Source organism: Passer domesticus, chromosome 5 (genome assembly GCF_036417665.1).
Source record: "Passer domesticus isolate bPasDom1 chromosome 5, bPasDom1.hap1, whole genome shotgun sequence".
Classification (NCBI taxonomy): Eukaryota; Metazoa; Chordata; class Aves; order Passeriformes; family Passeridae; genus Passer; species Passer domesticus.
The window spans coordinates 20,898,094-20,920,600 of record NC_087478.1 but is presented as its reverse complement, the minus strand read 5'-3'; the positions used below and the strand labels follow the sequence as shown (position 1 = coordinate 20,920,600).

At 36.2% G+C, this 22,507-nt stretch overlaps 1 protein-coding gene across 12 annotated transcripts in view; it reads right to left on the bottom strand.

Annotated features, from left to right (window-relative positions):
- CADPS2 (calcium dependent secretion activator 2) overlaps positions 1-22,507 on the bottom strand; it is a 282,995-nt gene that overhangs the window by 117,191 nt on the left and 143,297 nt on the right. For all 12 annotated transcript variants that reach the window (XM_064422269.1, XM_064422258.1, XM_064422259.1 and 9 more), the window contains one exon: positions 19,687-19,826. In XM_064422269.1, coding sequence (XP_064278339.1) covers positions 19,687-19,826 — 140 coding nt within the window. The remainder of the gene's footprint in view (positions 1-19,686; positions 19,827-22,507) is intronic.

The window sequence follows — 22,507 nt, the reverse complement described above, 5'->3', positions numbered from 1 at the left end:
AAGGAAGCATGCAGGTACATATTCCCACAGATTCCTCATATACTCACATATGATATGTCCCTAGAAGCTTCTTCATCTAGAAATGGTGTGTCTGTGTTTGAAACTTTTGAATGGATTTCTGCTTAAATTAATCTCCGTAATGATTTTATCAACCATTTTAAACTTTTAAAATCTACACCCACTAGCACAGTTCCACATCTGAGCTAGCTGTGCCTGAAAGAAGCTCGTACAGTTCATACTGAAACTGGCACCCACTAGTACTATTCAGCAATTGTTTTGTGGCACTGCAAGAGACAAACTTCAGTGTACAGGAATTTTAGAATCATTAACATAATTGGATGTTTACCCCTGGAAATGTCACACACAAGCAAACTGATTTCTGCAGGTCTTACACCAGAAAACAACAGAAATGCATCACTGAAAAATATATCCCCTTTGAGAAAGTTCCTTATGCATTTCTTCATGGTATTTAGAATTTTAGAAATTGAATGATATAATTAGGAAGAAAATCCTAAGATGGTTTTTTTGGGGGAAAAAAAAAGCTATGCAATAAAGATACAAGTCTATAAAAACAGCATGAATTTGCTCTTTGTTGGAAGTTCTTTATCCTAACAAATACATAGAAAACAAAACATTCAAATGCTGTTCCCCCACTGGAGTTACTAAACTGGAACCGATTTGTGACTGGAACTGCAGGAGTTTAAGAATACAGAATACTGCCTGTGAGGGAGCATCAGAGCCATCTGCTGGGGTCAGTGCATTGTTGCGGCACAGACTTGTGTGACAACTGTCTTCCCAAACTTCAATGCCACAGTCACCTACAAAACTGCCATTAAATATCTTTTCTTAAATCCATACAATCTAAGAGAAAATAGAAGCTGTGGTGCTGATGAATTGGATGCGAGAAAAGGTAAGAAGTAAAGCTTCTCCTTACTTGAAGTTTTAGAAGAACTTTTTGAAAAATGGCATTTTTTTGTAAATAACCCAAATGAATAAAATATCTTCTATGGGTGTTTGGGTGATCAATTAAAAAAATACCATTAATATTTTTAGTATTACTAATAATTATTGTTCAAATCTGAAATTAAGATTTTTAATCTCTTTCCCCAAACAGATTTTTATTTGTATGTATATATATGTATTCATATATATATTTAGACACATATATAAAATGACTTATTTCCTGCTATAGCTCAGTCAAGTATTAGAGGATAGAGCAGTTACTGTGTCCTGTAAACATACAAGAATAGCTACTTCCACTCTTCAAATATTTTATTTATCACAATATTATAACACAATTTATTGGAACTTACAGAGCTAAATTTTCAACTAGGCTTTAATAACTCCCACACCAAATATTTTAAAACCTTCTTCCAAAATAGATCATACAGAGAAAAACTTAATGTTTATAGGTACTAAGAAGCTACACTTCGAAACGTCTAAAATTAACATGCAGTTCCTTTACCTGTACTGGCCAGGAAAACATGCACTTTTTCAATTATAAACACTTTCACAAGACAATATAAACAATCAAAAGTGAGATTAATTCAGCTGTATTATGAACATCCTGCCATCTTCTCCCTTGATTTAACCATGCTGCCCTCCTGTGGATGTCAGGACATGTATAATGCCACTGAACGACTAAAAAAATCCAGTTCAAATCGATCCCTGTTACCCGTTTGTGACAGACTTGAAGAGGAAAAAAATGCTACTGTGTAATCACAAAAAGTGGTTACATTAAACTTCAGGGCAAGGAGTGTGAAACTTGTATTTCAAATAGTTTTGAAATGAGTATTTTAAATTATTAGAATTTCTTATTGTTCCACAAATCATGAATCTGTGGGAGCACAGTGTCATACATATTAATAATACATTTATTCTCAAATTAGGGGGAGAACATTCATCGCATAGTGATGAGTTACTTCATCTGCTGAAGTGCCAACACAGTTGAACACATTAATTATAAAGATTATCCAGCAACTCAAAAAGCATAGAAAAAATTTGCAAAAGTATTAGTATTTGGTAAACCAAAAAACGCTAATTAGTTAAACTAATCTTTTTTGCCTGGTACAGAGATACTACACACATCTTTAGAAATTATTGAGTAAAAAATAAGTTACATCTTCAAAGAAAAATGTAAAAGATGGTTTGGAACAGAAGAATCTAAAATTAGGAGAGATCTATTATCAATTATTCAAAGAAATTCTCTCATGGAGAAAAAAAATCTTTTTTTATCACTTATATTTACACTATTTTATCACTTACATAAAATATCTGTTGTTATAAGGTATGTTAATCAATAGGAAATTAATATTATGCATTAAAATGTTTAAATAACTTGAGCTCATAAATATTGAAGAGTGGTCAGATTTGTCAAATCACTGTCTTAAAACAGAACAGTGCAAAACAGACCTCTAAAAACCTAAAGTACAACTGCTGGAATGGCACATGACTGTTGCTTTTCTTTCATACTAAATTTGTAAACGCTGACAAACTGTGCTTAAAGTCTAAATTATAAAAAATGCTTTAAATTAATTTTCTGTCTGAAGAAAGACTAAAATTTTTAAAAGCTACAGAATGTAGTGTTATTTTTTGATGCTAAAATACATTAGGAAGTAAACACTTTAAAAAAAAATCTTTAACTCAGAAACAATAAAGAAAAGTGAAACGCTAAATTTTGAATCCAGCGGCTCTGTCAAAATATTTTTTATATTGTTGAAAAGACTGTGAAATAAATAAGAAGTCTCAGGAATGTGAAAAATGTAAGAAATTCTTTTGGGCCAAACTAGACACAACAGTTTAGTCATATGCCATTTTGTGCCAATTAGCAAAGTTGCTGACATGCCATATCAATAAAAAACAAATGACCTAAGCAGTGGGACTAATTAAATGAAATAAGGTAATTAAAAGCTTCTCAATATGTAATAAAAAATAAGGCTGAAAGTGTTCTATAATGTTGTCATTTTATTTTCCCATTATCTGCTTCTCTGCTGAGTTTTAATCAGTATATCTATATGCATAAAACATAGTGTCCAGATGTTAATGTGTTGATGGCAAGAATCAGGTGTTCAATTAAAATATATTGAGTGTGCAAGGAAAAAAAACAAGCTTTCCATTCAGGAGACTATATACAGTTCAATTAAAAATGAATGTAGTATTTGTGGTGAAGTTGAACATTTACATTCTATAATGACAATAAAGTTTTACATTACATGATTATTAACTTAATCATCCAATTCTAACCTAAGGATCACAGTTATTTTCTGTTTGAAACTGGATCCATTGTTCTCAATATACAAAACAATGGTAAAGCTGTATTTACACAAATTGTTGGTTTCCCTTCTCGGAAGCTTTTTTTTTTTTACTTTCATCAGTAATAAATAAAAACCCCCAATTGCAATGCATATACTATTTCTAGAGATCTTAGCCTAGCAAGTGTTCTCAGCTACTGGCAATATTTGCAATATTTAACACCTGTCCCAGATGTGTTGCTTGCATAACTCCAATTTCATTTGGATGTCTTCATTACTCAGAATGTGTTTCTAAATGGCTTGACTAAAAGATCTGTAAAATGACATCCCATGCCCAGCCTATTTCCCTTAATCTAAAAAGAATTATTCTGTACTCTTAATCTTTAGACCTTTGCTTCAGATCTTACCCTGCCCTTCAAAACTAAGACTTTAAACCAGATGAAAATGTTAGAGATCTACAAACATTCAGCTTTAGGAAAGAGAATTGCTGCTGTCCACTTCTCTACAGGAACACTACTAAAAATTGAGCCAAGTTTCTTACTCTCTTTTACTTGGTCTATGACATAGTACATTCTACTTAAGACTTTCTACATAGTGCATTCTACTTCAGAAACTGAAACGATCTCAAAATTTAAATCAGCAGTGAAAATCACAAATGTAATAAGCCATGATAAAAACGCTAACTTCTAAGCCACTGATTTACTGAGCAAGGGCAACTAGTTGTGTATTTTGGAGAAGGTACATTTTTCTCATCACAACCATATTGATTGTCACCTTTTATGAAGAAAAAAAAGACAACAGTTTTGGGCTGGCAATATTCTAACACTGTCAGAGAAGCTCTCCATGTAGAAGAAAAGGGAAGCTGGTCTGACCCCAATGGAGAATTAGCAGTGGAACTCAAACCTACCCCTACCAGAGCACTTCCCCCGCCAATTTGTCCCCAGATTAGTCCATACAAACAGCAGCATGAAAGGCAGTCTTAGAGGTCTTTGCTGGCCATTGCACAGGATTTAACATACACGTGCAGGGATTAACATACATGCATATATCTTGAGACCCCACCCAGAGCACTGAGTCCAGTCCCTGGCACGCCCACATAAGGACAAGGATCTTCCGGAGTGAGTCCAGAGGAAGGTCACAAAGATGCTCAGAGCTATGGAGCACCTCTCCTATGAAGAAAGGCTGAGAGATTTGGGGTTGCTCAATCTGGAGAAGAGAAGGCTTTCAGGAGACCTTAGAGCAGCTTTCCAGAACATAAAGGGAACGTACAAGAAAAGAGGAGAGGGACTTTTTGCAAGGGCATGTAATGATAGGACAAGAGGGAATGCCTTTAAGCTAAAGGAGGGTAATTTTAGATTAGATATTAAGAAGAAATTGTTTCCTGTGAGGGTGGTGAGACACTGGAAACGACTGTCCAGGGAAGTTGTGGATGCTCCATCCCTGGAACAGTTCAAGGCCAACTAGATGGTGATTTGAGCAACATTGCTGAGCAAGCACAAAGTTAATTTAAGATGGGATTAAATTAAAACAGATTTGCAATGGTAAGCACACAAAAAAGACCATTTGTAGTGCAGGATAAGTTGTTTTTTACAGTTTTTTATTTAAATAAAAAGATTGAGTGAGTTAATAGTGCATAACTCTGTATGCTGCTGAGGCAGCATTCTGACACAGAGGGTGGATAAGATTGGTCACATACTTCTAGTTTCTGAAAATAATTTTGCTGCATAAGTACATCTGATTTTGTAAAGGCTTATTCCAAAAGACAAAAATTAGGTGAATTTTACCTTCCTAGAAGTAACAGATGGGCAGCACAAGACAGAAGGACATAAGCGGTAGGTGACATGCCCCCATCCTTGCAGTTAATAGGACTGGCACTTTGAGTATAGAAATAATGCCAGGCCAGGCCAGACCAAATGCAGTGCCAATGTATGTCAGGTGAAAATAACTCTTAAATTTGATGTCACAGATGTATGGTATCAAGAAACAGCTCAGACCACCTGATGAGAAAGGTGAATAAACAAATTGCATCTTTCACCTGTGATATGTTTATGTGATATGTTTTGTGATATGTTTATTTGTAGTAGAATAAAGAAATATAAACAAAATCTGAAACAACTATTTAAATGATGATTGGTCCTGCAGTCTGGGAAAATAAGAATGTTGCTTAGATGACTATGTACAGCATAATGTTCTGAATATCATAATAAGTTATGTCTCCATTACTACAGACTCATACATGTAAGGGAAGTTGCTAGACAAATTTCAAAAGAAACTTAGATGGCAAAAAGTTAAAAATTTTAATCTGAAATAAATAAAACATATAATACAAAATAACACATAGAGTCCACCATATGCAATTCTGGAATAAGTTATGAAGCAGGAATGTGATTTCATTCTAATAATACTGTCAGTATATTTTGGGTGCATTTACAGAGCAGCAAATTCAACCAAAACTAAAAGTCAGATTTTGCTCCGAATGATTCTTTTCCAAAGCTATGGGAACTGTGTAACAATAGCATGAAGAAATTTCAGCAGAAGCCAGCCTGAACTTTCCAGTCAGACCAGAGACTCCTCAAATACGTTGTAGAGTTACTGTGAAGTTCCTGATATCTGAACTGATTACTGCAAATTGTAGAGCACTTCTGATATAATAAATTTCTTCATAATTTATTGTATTAAAAATAAGCAGCCTCCTCTATGCTTTCCTTTTAGTAAGACTAATGATGCATAGTCAAAAAAAAAAAAAAAGTCCTGCCTATATTTCACCTCCCGTCCATGAAATTACTCAGATCATGGTTTTCCCTGTGAGGACCTAATAAGGCATGCATTTTTTGCTACAGCATGACAACAAGTACATTTTTAACACTACCTTCAATCCAGATAGCACTGACTGGTATCATGGTTTGACCCTGGCACAATGCCAGGGCCTCCATGAAGGGTATATTTCTAAAATGGTTGCTGTGAGATGTGACCCGAGAACAGAACAAAGCAGGCTCTCATTCGGGGATGGAGGGAAAAACACAACACTTTATTCATACAAATCTAGAAAGGAATACATACAAAGCTAAGAATGAAAACTTTCCAAATACATTCCTCCTCCCCCTCCCTTTTCTCCACAGATTCACCACCCCTCAAATAACCAACTTTCAAATCCACCATGGAGAGAGAGAAGTCTTCCCTTGCCTCATAGGCTTCTCCCGGAAGCACAATTAAAACTTCCTGTGCTTCCGTGTCACCCATGGCCCCATTCAGAGAACATCGGCCCTCATGACTTCTCTCTCCCCTTGTTCAGTGCTCTCACCACTGGACACAGGCCAGGACTGCTTTTAGGGCTCCCCGTTTAAAGATGCTCCACCCACTTCTAGAAACAGCAGTCTCTCAACTTCGGGACACCAGTCCCCCCCAGATTTCACTCCCTGGAGCCGAGGGGCTTAATGAGCAGAGATCTTCCTCCCCATGGAGACAGAGGGCATCTCACACCCTCCTCAGCCATCTCTGTTCTCACCACTGCTTTACTCTTGATTCTCGGGTGTTGCCTCCCCCTAAATACAGTCTCTGGGTCACAGGGAAAAAACACGGGTCTGTCCATGGCTATACAAGAAAGAGTCCAGCCCAAGGCCACTCCATCATCTTTTCCACCCAGGATTTTTCTCTCCTCTTCCAGCTTTCCTCACGCTTGCCCATTTCATCTCTCATCTCTCTCTCTCCTCATTCTGATTCAGGAGGATTCAGTATTTGTAAGGTTTCCATTAGTCTACAAAGGGGTTAAAATCTTCACTTCTGCCTGCCCAAGGACTCCCACAGCTGCCGCATCCCGGCCGAGCTGCCAGCACAATCTCTGTCTCTCTCTCCAGGGGGGGCTGCCCAGACATCTCAAGTCTCTGCCACCCCTGCACGGTCCAACAACTTCTACCCTTGCACCTTTTGAGGCTCCCGGCCTCCTCCCTGTCATGGCCTCCCCCTCCCCCACCCAGACGCAGCTGGGCAGGGGAGAGGTCAGACCCCACTCACCAATGCCGGATTCCCAAAGAGGAAGTTCTCTGGGAATCTCCTGCTTTTAACCCCCGTGTGTTCTCAGAGGCGTATCCAGTTCCTCAGTGGCCACATCACATGCCAATTTTGAATTTGGCCACTGATTGGCCCAGCCTAGACCTTTCCAGAAACACATTTCCAGGCCAAACCACAACAACTGGTCAGCTCATCTAGTCTACTTACTTGGCTTGGTAGAAAAAAACACATGCAAATGAAATTTTCAAGTTATTACTTAAGAGTTTTAGAAAAAAAAAATCCCAGTTACAAATCAAAGTTTTTTCTCAATTCCTCCCCTAAAATTTAACGAATTTAAGGTCTATTTGCAGTAAAATATTAGTGGATCATTTAATCTTATAACTTACCAACATCTTTGATATGTTTAATGAAAATAGAAAAAACCCCAATTTTTGCACATTAATGACTTTCCAAAGTTCTGATTTGAGCATTTCCAGTACCAGGCAAAACTTTTTCGATTGAATTCTTTTATTTTAAAAAAATCCACTAAAGCAAATATTTACAAGCACAAATGCAAGATTTTACACAATATGTATTTCATGTACTTCCAGGACTGAAGCCTTAATGGAGCCCTTGTCATGGGCATCAGTTGCAAATGTTGCTCAGTTTGGCCCAAGACCTTTCAGGTACTCAAATCAAATACCTAAAGAAAAAAGGATTTATCTACATTGGTTAATTAGTCTGAGTAAGGAGTGTGCTTATGAAGAAAATCCCCTTATTGCCCCAGAGTTGCAGCAGTTCACACTGCAGAATTGATCCATGGCAGGTGAACTAGATTCCTCCTTCATTAAACAAAATCAGCTGTGGTGCTCAGCTAGTGTACCTCACATATTCCAGCCACTAAGGTGCTGTGAGTCTAGGACAAGACAGGACAGAGATTAAAGCACATCACCAGAAATGCACATGAGGTGATTATGAGATCCCCAGCAATCACTGAGTTTCTGTACAGATCTGTTTGGGCACACTTCACACTTGGCTCCCTTTGTAGTCAAGAAGACAAATGCCAAACAGAGATCAGGTCTTCCAGATTTCCCAGCTCTTTGTATTGGGTAATATAATTCTGGTAGCCATCAGTCGCTAAAAATCCTTCACAGGTGCCTCAGACAAGCCCAATGTTCCACTCCATGAACAATTAATTCTTTAATTCTTCTTTCTCCATGGTTTATCACATGCAATTAGCCTTCTTGGTGCAGGGCTGAATCTCACCCCACTGCTGCAACAAGTGGCTACTGTTAGAAGGTACCCAGATGACCAGGCTTTCTCAGCAGTGATACTGTATTCAAACGTGCCCATATGGAGAAGACAGGGAATTTGCAGTCAATCCCATAAACTATGATGACAAGTCCTACGTGATGCTGCAGCACAGCTCATCATCGTCTATATGGCCTGGAAATGATCTCTTCTCTTTTGTGACGAGCTGAGAATTGCTGCCAAAGATTTTCTCACTAATTTTTTTCCTAACACATGCACACAATGACGAAGAGGTTGAGAGGGGAAGAGCTTTAAAGTTAAGAATTGCGAACTACAAATGGATAGTACCAACTAGAAAAGTCTACCTAGCTGTTCTATGGGTCACTGAGATGTTTGGTCATAGGTTCTGAGATGTTACACAACAAGAAGAAAAAGAATTGGCATTTATATATGAATACAAGGCACCATTAAGGTCAACCACAACAGACAATCCATGCCAAAAGAAGACGACTTTAGGACACAGTGAGAATGTGAATAACTGTATTAAAGAAGGCTGACAAAAGAACAAGGTACAAAACCCAGTATGCAGGAAATGGACCAGCAGGTACCAGCATGACCTCTCACCCCAACTGCTTATTTTGTGAGGTTGAATAAGGACTTGAGCAAAGCTAGCCAAAGAAAGATTTGACACACATGCAGTACTGATCATGGGGATTTTCTATACCTAATCAATTATGCATACTCCATGCTAGTGAAAGCAAGGAGATTTTGAACAAATGTTGCTACAGTTATGATTTTAAGAATATACTTATACAACTGAACTTGCATCACTCTGCCCATCAGAGCTGAAGAAAGCACATCTTAACATTTCAGAAATATGGAGCTTTAAGGTGAAATATAAAAAAAGAAACACCCTATGTAAACAGTTGTAACAATTTTTTAATGTGAGGGTAGAATCACAATTTAAATATAAATTACATATTAATAAAACCAGATTATTTAATCTATTCTCAATTATTTTACTTCATTTTTAAGAAAGTTATGAGGAAAAGCAAACCAAAATTTTTTCCTAAGAAAAGAAATATTTTAAGTTTTACGATCAACCCACAGATATTTTTCACATGAAGTCTGTTGTGATTAAGCTAAGTGAGTTTGGATCTAAATTTGTATCTCACAGCTTTTACAAATATTTCAGATTAATTTCTATGGAATAAATGAAGAATGACACCTTAATTAGTAATGCTTCCCTTGGCAATTAGGATTCTCTTGGCTTCTTTCAGCAATTAAAGTGGCAGTGGCATATCATTAAGATCTTCAAAGATTCCCTGTGCCTCCTCAGAAGCAATTACTGTGCGAAGGGCTGAAAATCAGGCTCATAGCTATAATCTGTTCTCTAAGGATCTAGCAGCAGGATAAACACTTTTGCTTCTTTCTTCCACAGTAATTTTGAATTAACCCATTATCATTATCCAATCAATCATTAATGCAATTTTAATGTGTCATTTTTCATGAAGTTCAATTTAATTTTTAAAAAGTAACTGATTATAGTAAATTGATTTTGTAAAAGTGTGTGATAGTAAAATCATTTAAATGAAGACAGTTATCACATTAGCACTTCTCTCCATGACAAGATGCTAACATTCATTTAGCACAATGAGATACCAGCATTAAGCACAAAGTAGCAGAACAGAAAATACTCCCATGAGACACCATGGTATAATAATAGGAACACCTTCATACATCACTAAAAGTGCAGCTTATAACGTACATAGGAAATGTTTACCTTAATATATACAAGTGCATGTTCCTTTATGAATGTTAAAATGAGGACAGGTTTGCCAGAATTTAGCAAGATAAAGTTACACCTACATGAAGGACATTTTTGAACCTCTGACAAAATAAACAAAAAATACACACCATCGCTTTTAAACCCAATTTAATTGTTTATTAATTACGGACCAAAATTTGACCAATATTTCTGCAGAAATAGAAATCCACTAGTTATTTTTTTACATTTTCTGCTACTTTCTCAGTATTCTCATTCCAAATGTTGGAGGTCCTTGAAATACTCGGGTTTACTCTGTGCTGGGATTTATGAGTTTGATCTTGCAGAAAGGGATACTCATGTGCTTGTCTTCAGGGTCTCAGAGTCTTGGATCTTCAGAGTCAGCAACTGCCTGTGATTTACTCTCGAAAAGAAAGATTATCCCCTCTTCATAAGTTTTCTTGAAAAGCTCTTACAGTTTCAAAAGAATCATGTTAACTTCATGCTGTAGTTAACTTACAGATCAACCATGCCAGTCCTTTCTAGCAGATGAAGTATTACGAAGTATTATTCAATGAAGTATTCTGAAGTTTGCAGCCAGGATATTTTCATAGCAGTTTGTGACATATCCTTCTCCAGGATTTTTCACTGAGTAAAGAAAATGTGCTCTAGAAGTAGATTTGTGGTGCTGGATGTTAGATGACACTTTGGCACACCTTGATGTAAAGTAAGGAGCAGGCATTCCTGAATATGCAGTGGTATTTGCTGTGCTGCATACTTCAGGTGCTGACTGTGTTTTTTTACCAACCCCACATTTTTTCTTCAACAGTCCACTGTGCTTGAAATTCAAATAAAGCCTATTTCATCAGCCACACAACATATCTTCCATGAGTGGTAAAAACCTTGCATTAATACAGTTTGCTTCAGCACTACAGAGGCACATACAATTACTGTTCTTGCCTTGATCAAACCTGAGACTGTCATGCTAGGTCTAGACTGAACATGGATTGGGAAATGAAACTTTTGAGTTCACTCTTCTGTTGTCTTTAAAGTCTAATAAACTCAGCTGGAACTCTAATACTTCTTTATGCCTTCTTGTCAGAAATTAAAATGAAATCTATTGCCCAGTGTCTCAAAAGTATATGGCAAGTAAATACATGGTCACATTGTCCATGCATTGACTCTGAACATAGCCAACTCTAATTCAAAAGCGTTGTGAACATGTCAGTGACCCCAACAGTTCTGTAGTGCAGGTACTGCCATCACTGTGTCAATGCCTGGGTTTTGTGTTGCGTTTTGGCCAACTATTATGGCTCCACATCTCTGCTAGCAAGTCCCATGACCTCTTCAATCAGAATAAAAGAAACCTCCACCTCCCTTTTGCTTCATAAATAAGTTTCATTATGAGACAATTCCCTTTGGAAATATACACTTTTGTTCATTTTCTGTATTCCAGACATACCAATTAGCTTATAAGGTACTCTTTGGAAAGGAGCTCCTCAGTGTGAGTAGATGGGAATGAGGTTCTTTGGACAACTTGGGCGCTAAAGGCCAGCTAGACTGAGCAAACATTGTTGCATCCCATTAGCCAATACCAGGACATTCAAGAAAAACTGCAAACAACATACAGTCATGGTGAGAGGGAGAGACTAAGTTTTACTTAGACCCAGCTGAGATGAATACACACAATTCCTGTGAAGGGATCATCTTGCAGCAAACTGCTGCATCCCACAGTGCTGCAACAAGTAGCAAGATTTCACAAGGCAACAACTGCGACAAACAGGAATCAGAAATATTTTTGTTATTTGGTTAGTGAATCAAGAACACATCTTTACTTTGTGGTAATCATCCCTTTCCTACACATGAGGAAGAATGGCTGAGGATTATCTTTTCACAGAGGCATTTCAAAGGGTGCAAAGCCAGTAGAAAAATCTCCCATTTGTATATGGATTGCTGGTCATCTCAAAAAAATGCTGGCAGTGGGCAATCTCTCAAGCATTTTTAGAAAGATTTACCTTCTAAATTTATTTGAGACTAATTAGGAATAATTGTAGTAGAAATGACAAAGATACTAGCTACTGTTCTGAGTGCAACTTTTCTCTATATATAGAGAAAAGTTTACCTTAGTACCTCCAGTGCACCTTTTCTGTTTTTCAATTGCCAGTGTCTTAGCACTGATAAACCAACGTGTCAAGGTACCCCACTCTACCTAGTATATGCTTTGAGAAAACTCAGAGAATGCTTACATAGCCTAAACACCTAAATTTTTTGGCTGCTATAGTGAGGCAATATGATTAAATGATCAGAAAAGAATGCAAACTATCTGATGTTATGTAAAGCTTGTAAAATTCAAACAAATTCAACAGCTTCCATCTGACTTCTTCTATGCTTCCTGGTCTTGAATTCACAAACCAAAAAATAAGCATTCTACCAAAGGACAAGGGAGAACTTTGCTCTTTGAGGCAGTAGCTGAAGTCATTGCTCTGCTACCCTTTTCTAAGGAAAAATGCTACAGCAGCAAACAGAAAGCTAGATGGTGCTACTATGCTGACTTTATGATTACAACCAGATATGCAGCACACAAACTTGGAAAAATGAATCAAATACTATAAAGGGATCCAGAAGAGTTTACATGTGTAGATGAAGAAATGCTGTAATTAGGTAAGTATTTGAGTATTTTAACATTTGGTTCAGGAAATTAGGCTATATTGGTAAGAAATGAAAAAGCGAAATGAATCTCAGATAATCTGCTCTTGCTTTTAAAAGAGAAAAACATTAAGGAGAAACAGGTTTTCAGTAACTGTTGAAAAGTAATATACAAAGTTTTATCTCATAGAACATATCACTAATTGAAGAAGTCTATGCTTCATATTACCATATAATACCAAGCATTAGTTAAGGATTTTCTAAGATGTTGGAAACACCCTAAGTATTATTAGGTTTCTAACACTTTCCTTCACTTTGAAGCAATTCTACACCTATTCATTTAAGAAAAAATTAAACTTGAAGTTTTAAATTAGCAAAAAATTCTTTCTATTTCATCCTTTTACTGTTGGTAAAGCAATTTTTTAAGTTATTCTGACATATTTGTATATTTTGGCTCAGACTAAGGAATAACACATTTGAAATTATGAAGGCTTATCTGTGACAGGAATCTTGCAGCGCTTGCTAAGAGAAGTGTGACTGTATTCCTGACATCTTACTTTATCTGTACAAGTAACCCAGAGTTGCAATAGAGTAATTCCTATGTATTCACCTTGCATATTTTTCTGAAGTAATGAAAGTGGGAGCAGATCTCATCAGATTGCACAAACCCAGATTGCACATCTTTAAGTTGTGAAGTTAATTCTCTCATCCTGCCCTTCTTTGCCAGGTGACCATGGACAAACAGCCCATAAGAGCTGGCACCACCCTCACTCTGGCTGATTTCAGTGACCTGGGGCTCCTCTCAGCTGAGTTATGAGCTCAGTAGCAGCAATGACTGAGGTCTATCCAGGTGACAGGCACACATGACAGCCCCACCACTGAGAAGCCACGGACCCCAGTGCCATCCTCAGCTCTGTCACCAAACTGCACGTGACCTTGGGTGATCTCTGTGTATTCCTGTGTTTCATTCACTCAGCTGCAAACCACATTATACTCATCTTCCTCTCTAAGGATGTGTGACAAGTGTCATAAAAACGAGAGGAAAAAATTACTTATCCTCTAATTCTACATCTGAGAAGACTGCTAACCAGAGCATTCATCTCACAGATTTCTTTTAGTTCTCAAACTACAGCAGCAGAAGGAGAAATGTGATTCTTCAGTCACATTCAGGAACCAGTACCTATATTTACTGTTTATAAATGATCTCCTAAGAACATCTCAGACAATTTCAAGTGCAAGAGAGAGAAAAAAAGCCCCAAAACATAAGCGAATTAATGGGGATCTTTGTATTCTCAAAATACAATTATAAACAAAAAAACCACAAAACAAAACCCAAAACATCAACAAGTTGTGACAGAAAAATCATTTCACACAAATTCTTTATTATTAGGGAGATGACAATTTTCAAGAAGTCACCAAAATGCTTTCTTTACAGATGAGAGACAGAGAGAAAATGCTAAATGCTCCTAGAATGTTAATTCCAAATGCAAAAGTTTAAGAAATTAAAGGTATATCAGTTCCATATGCAACATGTCATAGAAGAAAGCAGAACAGAACATAAAAGAATTTTGCCCTTCAAATCTTGGAAGAAGTTCAGGGCAAGAGTGGGGCTGAAATGTTTTACTTTGGAAGTCAAACCCAAACACTACCACTTAGTAATATTGTCCTGTTCAGGCTGTAATTAGTAAAATTTAATTTTACTTTATTTATTTTCCTTTTTGTTTGTGTGTGTGTGTTAAGACCACTGAGCATTGCTAATCCTTTTAAAGCAAGCTTTAAAAAAACCCCTCAGTATTCCTTTTTTATTTCTAGATTGGAAGCAACAGAATAATACCTTTTAGTAACCACTAGGCTATGCTAAGATACAACTCAATCTACTTTTTAAAATAATGCATGATTTAAATGCACGCAGATGTGCAAAGGCACATCAAAAACCCCCTATGCATTAGAGAAGATATTTAGAGTAACCCACATATCTTGAGTCAATTAACCTGTCCTGCTGGGGTTTTAAACCCTAACAAAATTATGAATTAAGGAGATCCAACTGAGCCTTCCTGAAGCAAACAGTACCTCCTTAATGCTGCTATTGTAACTCAACAGAAATAAACAGGCTTTTAGCATTTTATAGAGGAAGTTTTAAGCTCAAATTTTACTTCTTTCTTCTGATGATTTGTTTTAGATTCAAGATTGCAACAGAAAAAAATATCAGAAATGTTAAAAAAAAATCTTTTATATGGATGTTTGCTTTACTAAGTAAAGGAGATTTTAAAATTATCTGGTATGTGGTCATAATTATAGATAAGGGAAAAGTTACCACATTCTGTGAGAAAGTAAATACAATACAAATTATGAGAAAGGAATCTGGATTATCATGAATTGTCAATAATTGGAATGTTTTACAAATCCCTATTAATGAGCGATATTTACCTTGTCACTACTCAGACTAGTTGTGAATGCTTTGCCTTGTAATGTATCGACAGGATTCAGATACAAAAGGATAATTATCTATCAATCAGGATAATTATCTATCAATCAGTCAAGTTAATTCCCACTTTGAGAGCCTTTCATGCAAAAATAAAAATAAAAATGTAAAATAAGTAATAAGATTATGTTTACTGTAAGATGTATAATAGTGTTCCATTTTTTAAAGCATATAACAGAATACACAGAAAAACCATGAATTATTTCCTTAGATTTTTTTAAAGTCAAATTAGTGGAGTAACACTAGATTGACTGTATTAATGTGTCAACATAAAAATAAACCTCTTTTTTGGAAAAGTACAAATGAACTGCAATTGAGATTCTCAGTAGCATTGAGTTATAAAGATTTTTATTTCTTGCTCTCAGAAAGATTATAATTAATAATTAAAAATTCCTTTATAATCTAATTTTAAATATAATTTTTGGTTATGACTGTGGGAATCAAAGTGAGAACATGAAGGTGCTGCAGTCCAGAATTCTATTTGTGACTTTAGTACAAGACAGTATAATTTGTAGAATTGAATATTCTTGAAGCATAAATGCAAGACAAATTTTGAAGTCTTCCAGCATATCCCCTGTATTAGTAAGTAAAGTCAGACTTAAAAAGAGGAAAATTTTCTCAAGAGGTAAAATTGAAAACCACCATTAGACTTGGCCTGTGTGTTTTGCCAACCCTGCAGAACCTGAAATATTTGGGCACAGTTCCCATATCTACAAAACTGTCTCTTACTGTAATTATCTTAGATAGAATATTAACCTACTAAAACTCATCCTTCTGCAATTGGCTGTAGGATAAAATTTGAATTCAACTCTGAATAAATTTTCAGATTCTCATCTGAAAAACATTATGTAATGCCAACAGATTTCCTTCTTTTCCTTTGAGAGACAACGAATCTTGTATGTTAGTTTGTTAACTCTGACATACAGAAAATGTAAGTGGTCTAGCTCAAACATTGGTTAAGGATAAGGCCTGAGATGCCTCCAAAAATACAATAAAGAATTATAAATTAGCTGGATTGAACACACTAACTACACTAGACGTCTACTATAAGGCTTGTAAAATTCAACTTGCTGACATGATGAAATTCCAGGAGAAAGGATGATCACATTCTGTCATCCTTTTGTATCTGTTCCTTTTATGTACTCTATGACCCTGTACTAAAATATATGACAACCTTCTAATAATAAAATAAAATAAAAATAGACAAAATCTCCCTGTCATTTTCACTACTCAGGATAGCAGCAGCTGCCTTTGAGCTCTTCAGCACTTGATGTTATCCTACGGCCTCCTTCATTATATCTTATGCAAACCCTGCTTTACAGAGAGACTTGAATTTCCATATTGTGCAGGTTTTCCAGGGAATTGCAGAGCCTAGCACTGTTATAACCCTGCTCAGCAGAGCACAAACCTTTGGCTGAGCAAAGTGACAGTGCCTCCACTTCCACAGCTCCTCCAGAGTGAGGGAACATTTTCTACCAGATGCTTCCTAAGATTCACCTTCATATGTGTATGATCCTGGGAGGTGGTACTATTTTCCCTCAACAACAAGACAATTGAAATACTAAAAGTTTAAGTTTTCAAACGTTAATTTTTAGGATATTTGTACTTGAACAGCACAATGATTATTTAAAGCCCCATTTCCACTGACTTCAGCTAATAGCTGTTAGTAGCATGCACCTCTACGAAATCAGATTCCAATTTATCAAACTGGATACAGGAAACAAATAACATACCATCAGTTACTTAATAGGAAGTCTTACAAGGAAGTCTTTCTGTGCAGCATAAAATAGGGATAAAAGTCAGTTTCTTTCAAGCAACCCTCAACTATTTTAACTGTGAAATATTTCTTTGCCTTTCTGATGATACTGCCTCTCATCCACCACGTTTCCACTCTCTTCACTAATGCAGATACCCCTGATAACGCAGCATCAGTTCAGAACCAGAGCAGCTTTAATATGTGTGTTGAAGCAGATGGGAATTCCTCTTGAAAAAACATCAAATGACCACTTAATACTTATACTTACCCAGGAAGTCAAGAGAAAGCTGCAGAGAGTGCCTGGATGATGGCTCTTCATAACATTAATAGTTCCTGACTGTACACACTAACAATTCTGCTTGCAGGTGTTCTTTTCCCTCCTAATAAATAACCTTTTCCTTCCTCTCACTGCAACTCCAGTGTTTCCTACAGTACCTCATCAATCTCTTCAATGGTTATTGAAGGAATGATAAAGTTTTTCTTTTATTTCACATATGTTAATGGTGCAGAAGTCCACACCTCTGCTGGTGCCCTAACTTTCCTTAACAAGTGTCTACACAATAATCATTATAGCTAATAGCTACAAAGAAAAGGAAATGATGACTGACCTAGAGCATTTTTGGTGGGAAGAGCTACAGTATCTGCCTGAAGAATAGTCACAGCAATGACCCTGAAGTAAAATGTAGAAGTAAACACAGTGCCAGGAGATGAGTATTCAAAATCAATCTGAGGAAGCAACCATCAGCAGCAGACAAAAGGGATAATGGTTGAACTAAATTATTGACAACAATATTTGATTGGGTTCTTTAATGGTCAAACAAGACTACTGATATAAACCAGTATGGAAAACTGAACTGGGGAGGTTAGGAAGACCCTCTGAAGATCCCAGAAGAACAGCTCCTTACCAAGAAAGCCTCTGGGGAAACACAGGAGCATGATGAGAGGAAACATTGGAGTTTTCTCCTTGTTGCTGGATCCAGTTGCATGTTATACTCTTAACTGGGGTTGCAGACAGCATGACCCTAACATTATCAGTGACCTGATTAAAAATTGGAACTTCTCCTAGTCATTGCTTGGGATAGGTGCATGGCTGCACAACATGGCAGCACAACACACCCCTGATGTGTTTAGGGTGGAAGTTTGCAATTGAACCAGGTCATGTGCAGGTGAAGCTCTTGGACATCATTCTTTGCTGATGTGCTTCAAGTCAGCCTCCATGGCTGCCTTTTGACAAAGCTGCTGAAGAGGGCAGGCAGGAAGCACCATGCCTCCCTGCACTACTGCAGCAGCTGGATACCTCCAGCAGCAGGAAACTGAATCCATGATAGTGGGCTGGATCTAGACAAAGATGTGCCACCACCACCAAACCATTTCACAGGTGTTTGGTGAGTGCCAATGAATTGGGCAGAAGATGGGACTCACAGGACAGCATCATGCTTTAACACAAACACTTATCTCTGCTTTCTACTCCAACTTATTCGTGTCACTTGAGTCTTCCTGCTTTCTCCTGCTACATTATCCCATTTCCCCTATGTATTTGCTGCCCTGCTTGAAAGTTCTCTCAGTTCCAGTCTCCAAGCACAGTAGCTCCAGTCCCCCGTTGACTCCATGATTGGTTTCCCTCCCTTTCCTCACAGCTCCTGGTCACCAGCCACAGGTCTCCATGCAGCAAGTCCCATTGTTGCAGTCCTAATAATTTGTATCTAAGTTTTGCAAAACCAAAATGAGGGATATGATTGACACCTGGGAAATTTGAGTCCAACTGATTAACACTTTGACAAAACTTAAGTCAGTTTGGTTGCTTTTTTAAGAAAGCATAATGCATAGGAAATTTTGGCAATTACTGCCTGTGTACAATGGGCAGAATATAAACAGGAGGAGACTAAAAAGAAACCTATATAGCATTGATTCTTTTTGATTGCTTTATAACAAAAGACACAAACTTGCGTACTGTCAGCAACACTACCTGTTTTTGCAGGAGGGCTGAGGAACAGTGGCAGCAGTTGATTAAAGGAGCTGTCTTTATGAATAATCTATTCTGCACAGTTTCGGTGTTAGACAGAAAAACATCCTTAAAATTAGCATTCATAGACAAATTTTTTTCAAGAGAAAGACCATACAGCAGACAGAGAAAGGAAGACTGTGTGGCAGATACCACTTTATTCAGGTATATAATTAATGATATTTTATTGGGAAAATATTTTTCTCCTAAATATTTTTTAACAAAATGCCATAAATTGTAACATTCAAAACCAGTACATAAATGAGACTGTACTCTTAGTTCTGCATTTTAGATGTAGCTCATCATCTGTATTTACACATCACTGAACATCTGAAATGAACGTTATTCCTGACTAGTCCAAACTTTTTGTATAAAATGAAGATATAACACAATACCACAGTACAGGAAATGTTTTAGACATTTACAATGTTTTACAAACATTATGATTTTAGATACTTTGTTAAATACTTTTTAGATACTTTGTTAAAACACAGGCACAGCGAGACAAAATAATAAAATAGAGACAGCCAGGAAATGGACACTTACCCACAGTGCTTCATGTGAGGTGGTTTATCCATTCTCACTGCCAGTTTAATTTTCAGGTCACTGTCCTGGCTGTTTTTGGGAACTATCATTTTGTGCAGATCAGGAGACTTTGGGCTATTGGACGTTGGATATAACACAACCTGCAAGTCATGAAAAGAAAAAGTTCAGCAAGTTGATTTACAAAAACTATTTGTAATCTTTAATGGAAACATCTAAGCACTGAAGATTCTTGTTGCATCTCCTCCAATACGAAAGATGACTAAAAAAGATTTCCTAAATCTAATAAACCAGCTGACTCAATCTCATTGTAACAGACCAATTTCAAAAATTAACTCCTTCCTTCTCTTACAAATGGGAATTTTCATATTATGAGTTAATAAAATTTCCTCCTGTTAATACATTTTGAATGAACTTTTTTTTTTAAAGGAACAGTTGGCATTTCAAAAGGGTCATGTACAATTAAATAGGAACGTAAACTTTTACATTATTCAGTGCTCTGCTGGAAACACCCTTTTGAAGCCATTTGTTGTAGCGTTATGCAATGGATCAGCCCTCAGGGGTGGCATTGCTTGGGAGAAGATAACCAAAGTGTATGTCTTGTTACTGTCTCCAATTTTTGATCAATAGCATCAATAAAAATCAATTTTAGTAAAAAACCACAGAAATTGTTGATGAATTCCAAAGCACCTTTGCTTCAAGTGGAATATAATCAATGTAAGATACTATGTCCAATTCACATGTGATATGACACAAACCTTTTGTGTAATCCACAGTAATAGACATAAAAACCCCCAAACAATTGAATTTTAAATATTTAATTTTTAAAACATTTATATAAATTTCTTGAAACTTTTATTAACAAGTAATTTTAGATTAATGTAAGTCACAAGCTGTTAAATATTTACTTACTGTCCAAAAAGTGTATCCATTTATAGTCAGTACAGTTAATAATTCCTGCTTCATCAAATCCTTACCCAAAGTGACATGTTCAGCAGTTAAATGCTGCTGAAACATAATTTCCTTTCATTCTTATTATAAACACTACTTTTGAATCTGGACTTCAAAGTATTCTAAAGTATTAGAATTTAGACTCTGAAGTATTCTAAATGTACTACTTGGGAGACTTCCATAACATTCAGTGAGTTCTGAATTACAACTACCGTGAATTATTTTTATCATTTCAGAAGTAACAAAACTCCAAAAAGCATCATTCTTTGCATCTTTCATTTCTTGAAAAATAAAATCAATCATTATCTTAACCATCAAGTTAATTTCCTACACATGGTACTTGTGTCATATATAAAAAACACAATATATTGTCCTCTGTGTTACTACAAAGGTTAAGTTAAGGATTTGAGCAAAACTGTCCAAGCAAGTATAAATGTAACAGATGTTATTAAGTCAAAAATATTACAACAGTGTCATTCAGATCTAATCATCTGAAAGATGGTGTAAGTGGAAGGCCTTCAGTTTCTCATCTCAATATTTTGCAGAAGCACATTCTGTTAATATCAGGAGCTCCAGTCAAGCAGAGAAATATGATGCATCACTCCTAATCAAATATGCAACCTTTGTAAAACCAGTGGAAGAATTAACCTGTCAGACCTATTGAGTACATTCAGTACCTTTTAAAGCAATAGCAGAAGAATTCTGATTTTAGCAAACCAGGTTACTTTTTTTTCTTTTTGCAAATGCACAGAAACCACTACTTATAACAGAGCTTATTCCTTCTTTCTGGTTTTCATTCTGAGTAAAAGGCCTTCCTTAAAGAACATTTAAAAACATTATGAGCATGGCAACCTTTGCGTTCTGATGCATAAAGAGGGAAATTATTTTTAGTTTATTTATCCCTTTAACTACAAGGTTATATAAGCAGAATTATTATACATTCCTCGCATTTAATCACTAGGCATTCACATAGGGACTGTAGGTAATGCTAAGAATTTTTCCTGTTCTACAGTCTGTAGTTCCTGTTGTCCTGTAGCAGCTTATTACAGCTCATGCATCTCAAGTGACATCTTTCTCCTGTCAACTTCCTGAGTTTTCAGAATGCTGATGAAAATAAAAGTAGACAAGAGTATAATTAATTTATATCTGCGGTAGTGACAACTCCTTTTCTGAATTTTATAAGGAGTATCACGGAGATTCAATTTCAAAGCTCTCGCAAAGAATAAATATCTGTCAGACTATTTGAATATGTACTGTGCTGGGTTTGTATTACATTTTGTCATGCCTTCTAGCTTTAAACAACAAGAGTTTGAAAGAACTTTGTAATTAAACTTTTTGTTATGCAAAACACACACAAAGCATTTGACAAGCATTAACTATCTTCGCAATAACCTTCATACTAATATTGCCCTTAAGGACATTGATAGCTACTGTGTACTATGTACATCAGGTGGCACAAGTTGCAAGCTCACACAAAATCACTGAAACCAAAACACTTGGCAACTTCTCCTTGATAAGAAAAGGAAAAAAATGCTGAAATTTCTATTAAAAGCATTCTCTCCACTATGAAACACTGCAGTGTGAGGTCATTGCCACTGTCCATGGAGAAACTTCCTAAGGTTATTCTGTCTCATATTTTCTTAAGGATTTAATCTTCTGGTTGTTTCATAATCTACTTTAAAAAATGAAATGGTATCAACTCAAATGCCTTCTCTGGCAGATATAAGAATCACCTAGAGGATAGCCTCACTGTGCCTAAAATTATTATAAATTTAATAGAATTCCTACTGAATCACGTATTTCTGTATTACATCATATATTTCTGAAGTTTATTTTATTTTATTTTGATTTATTTTATTGTTCATATACCTGT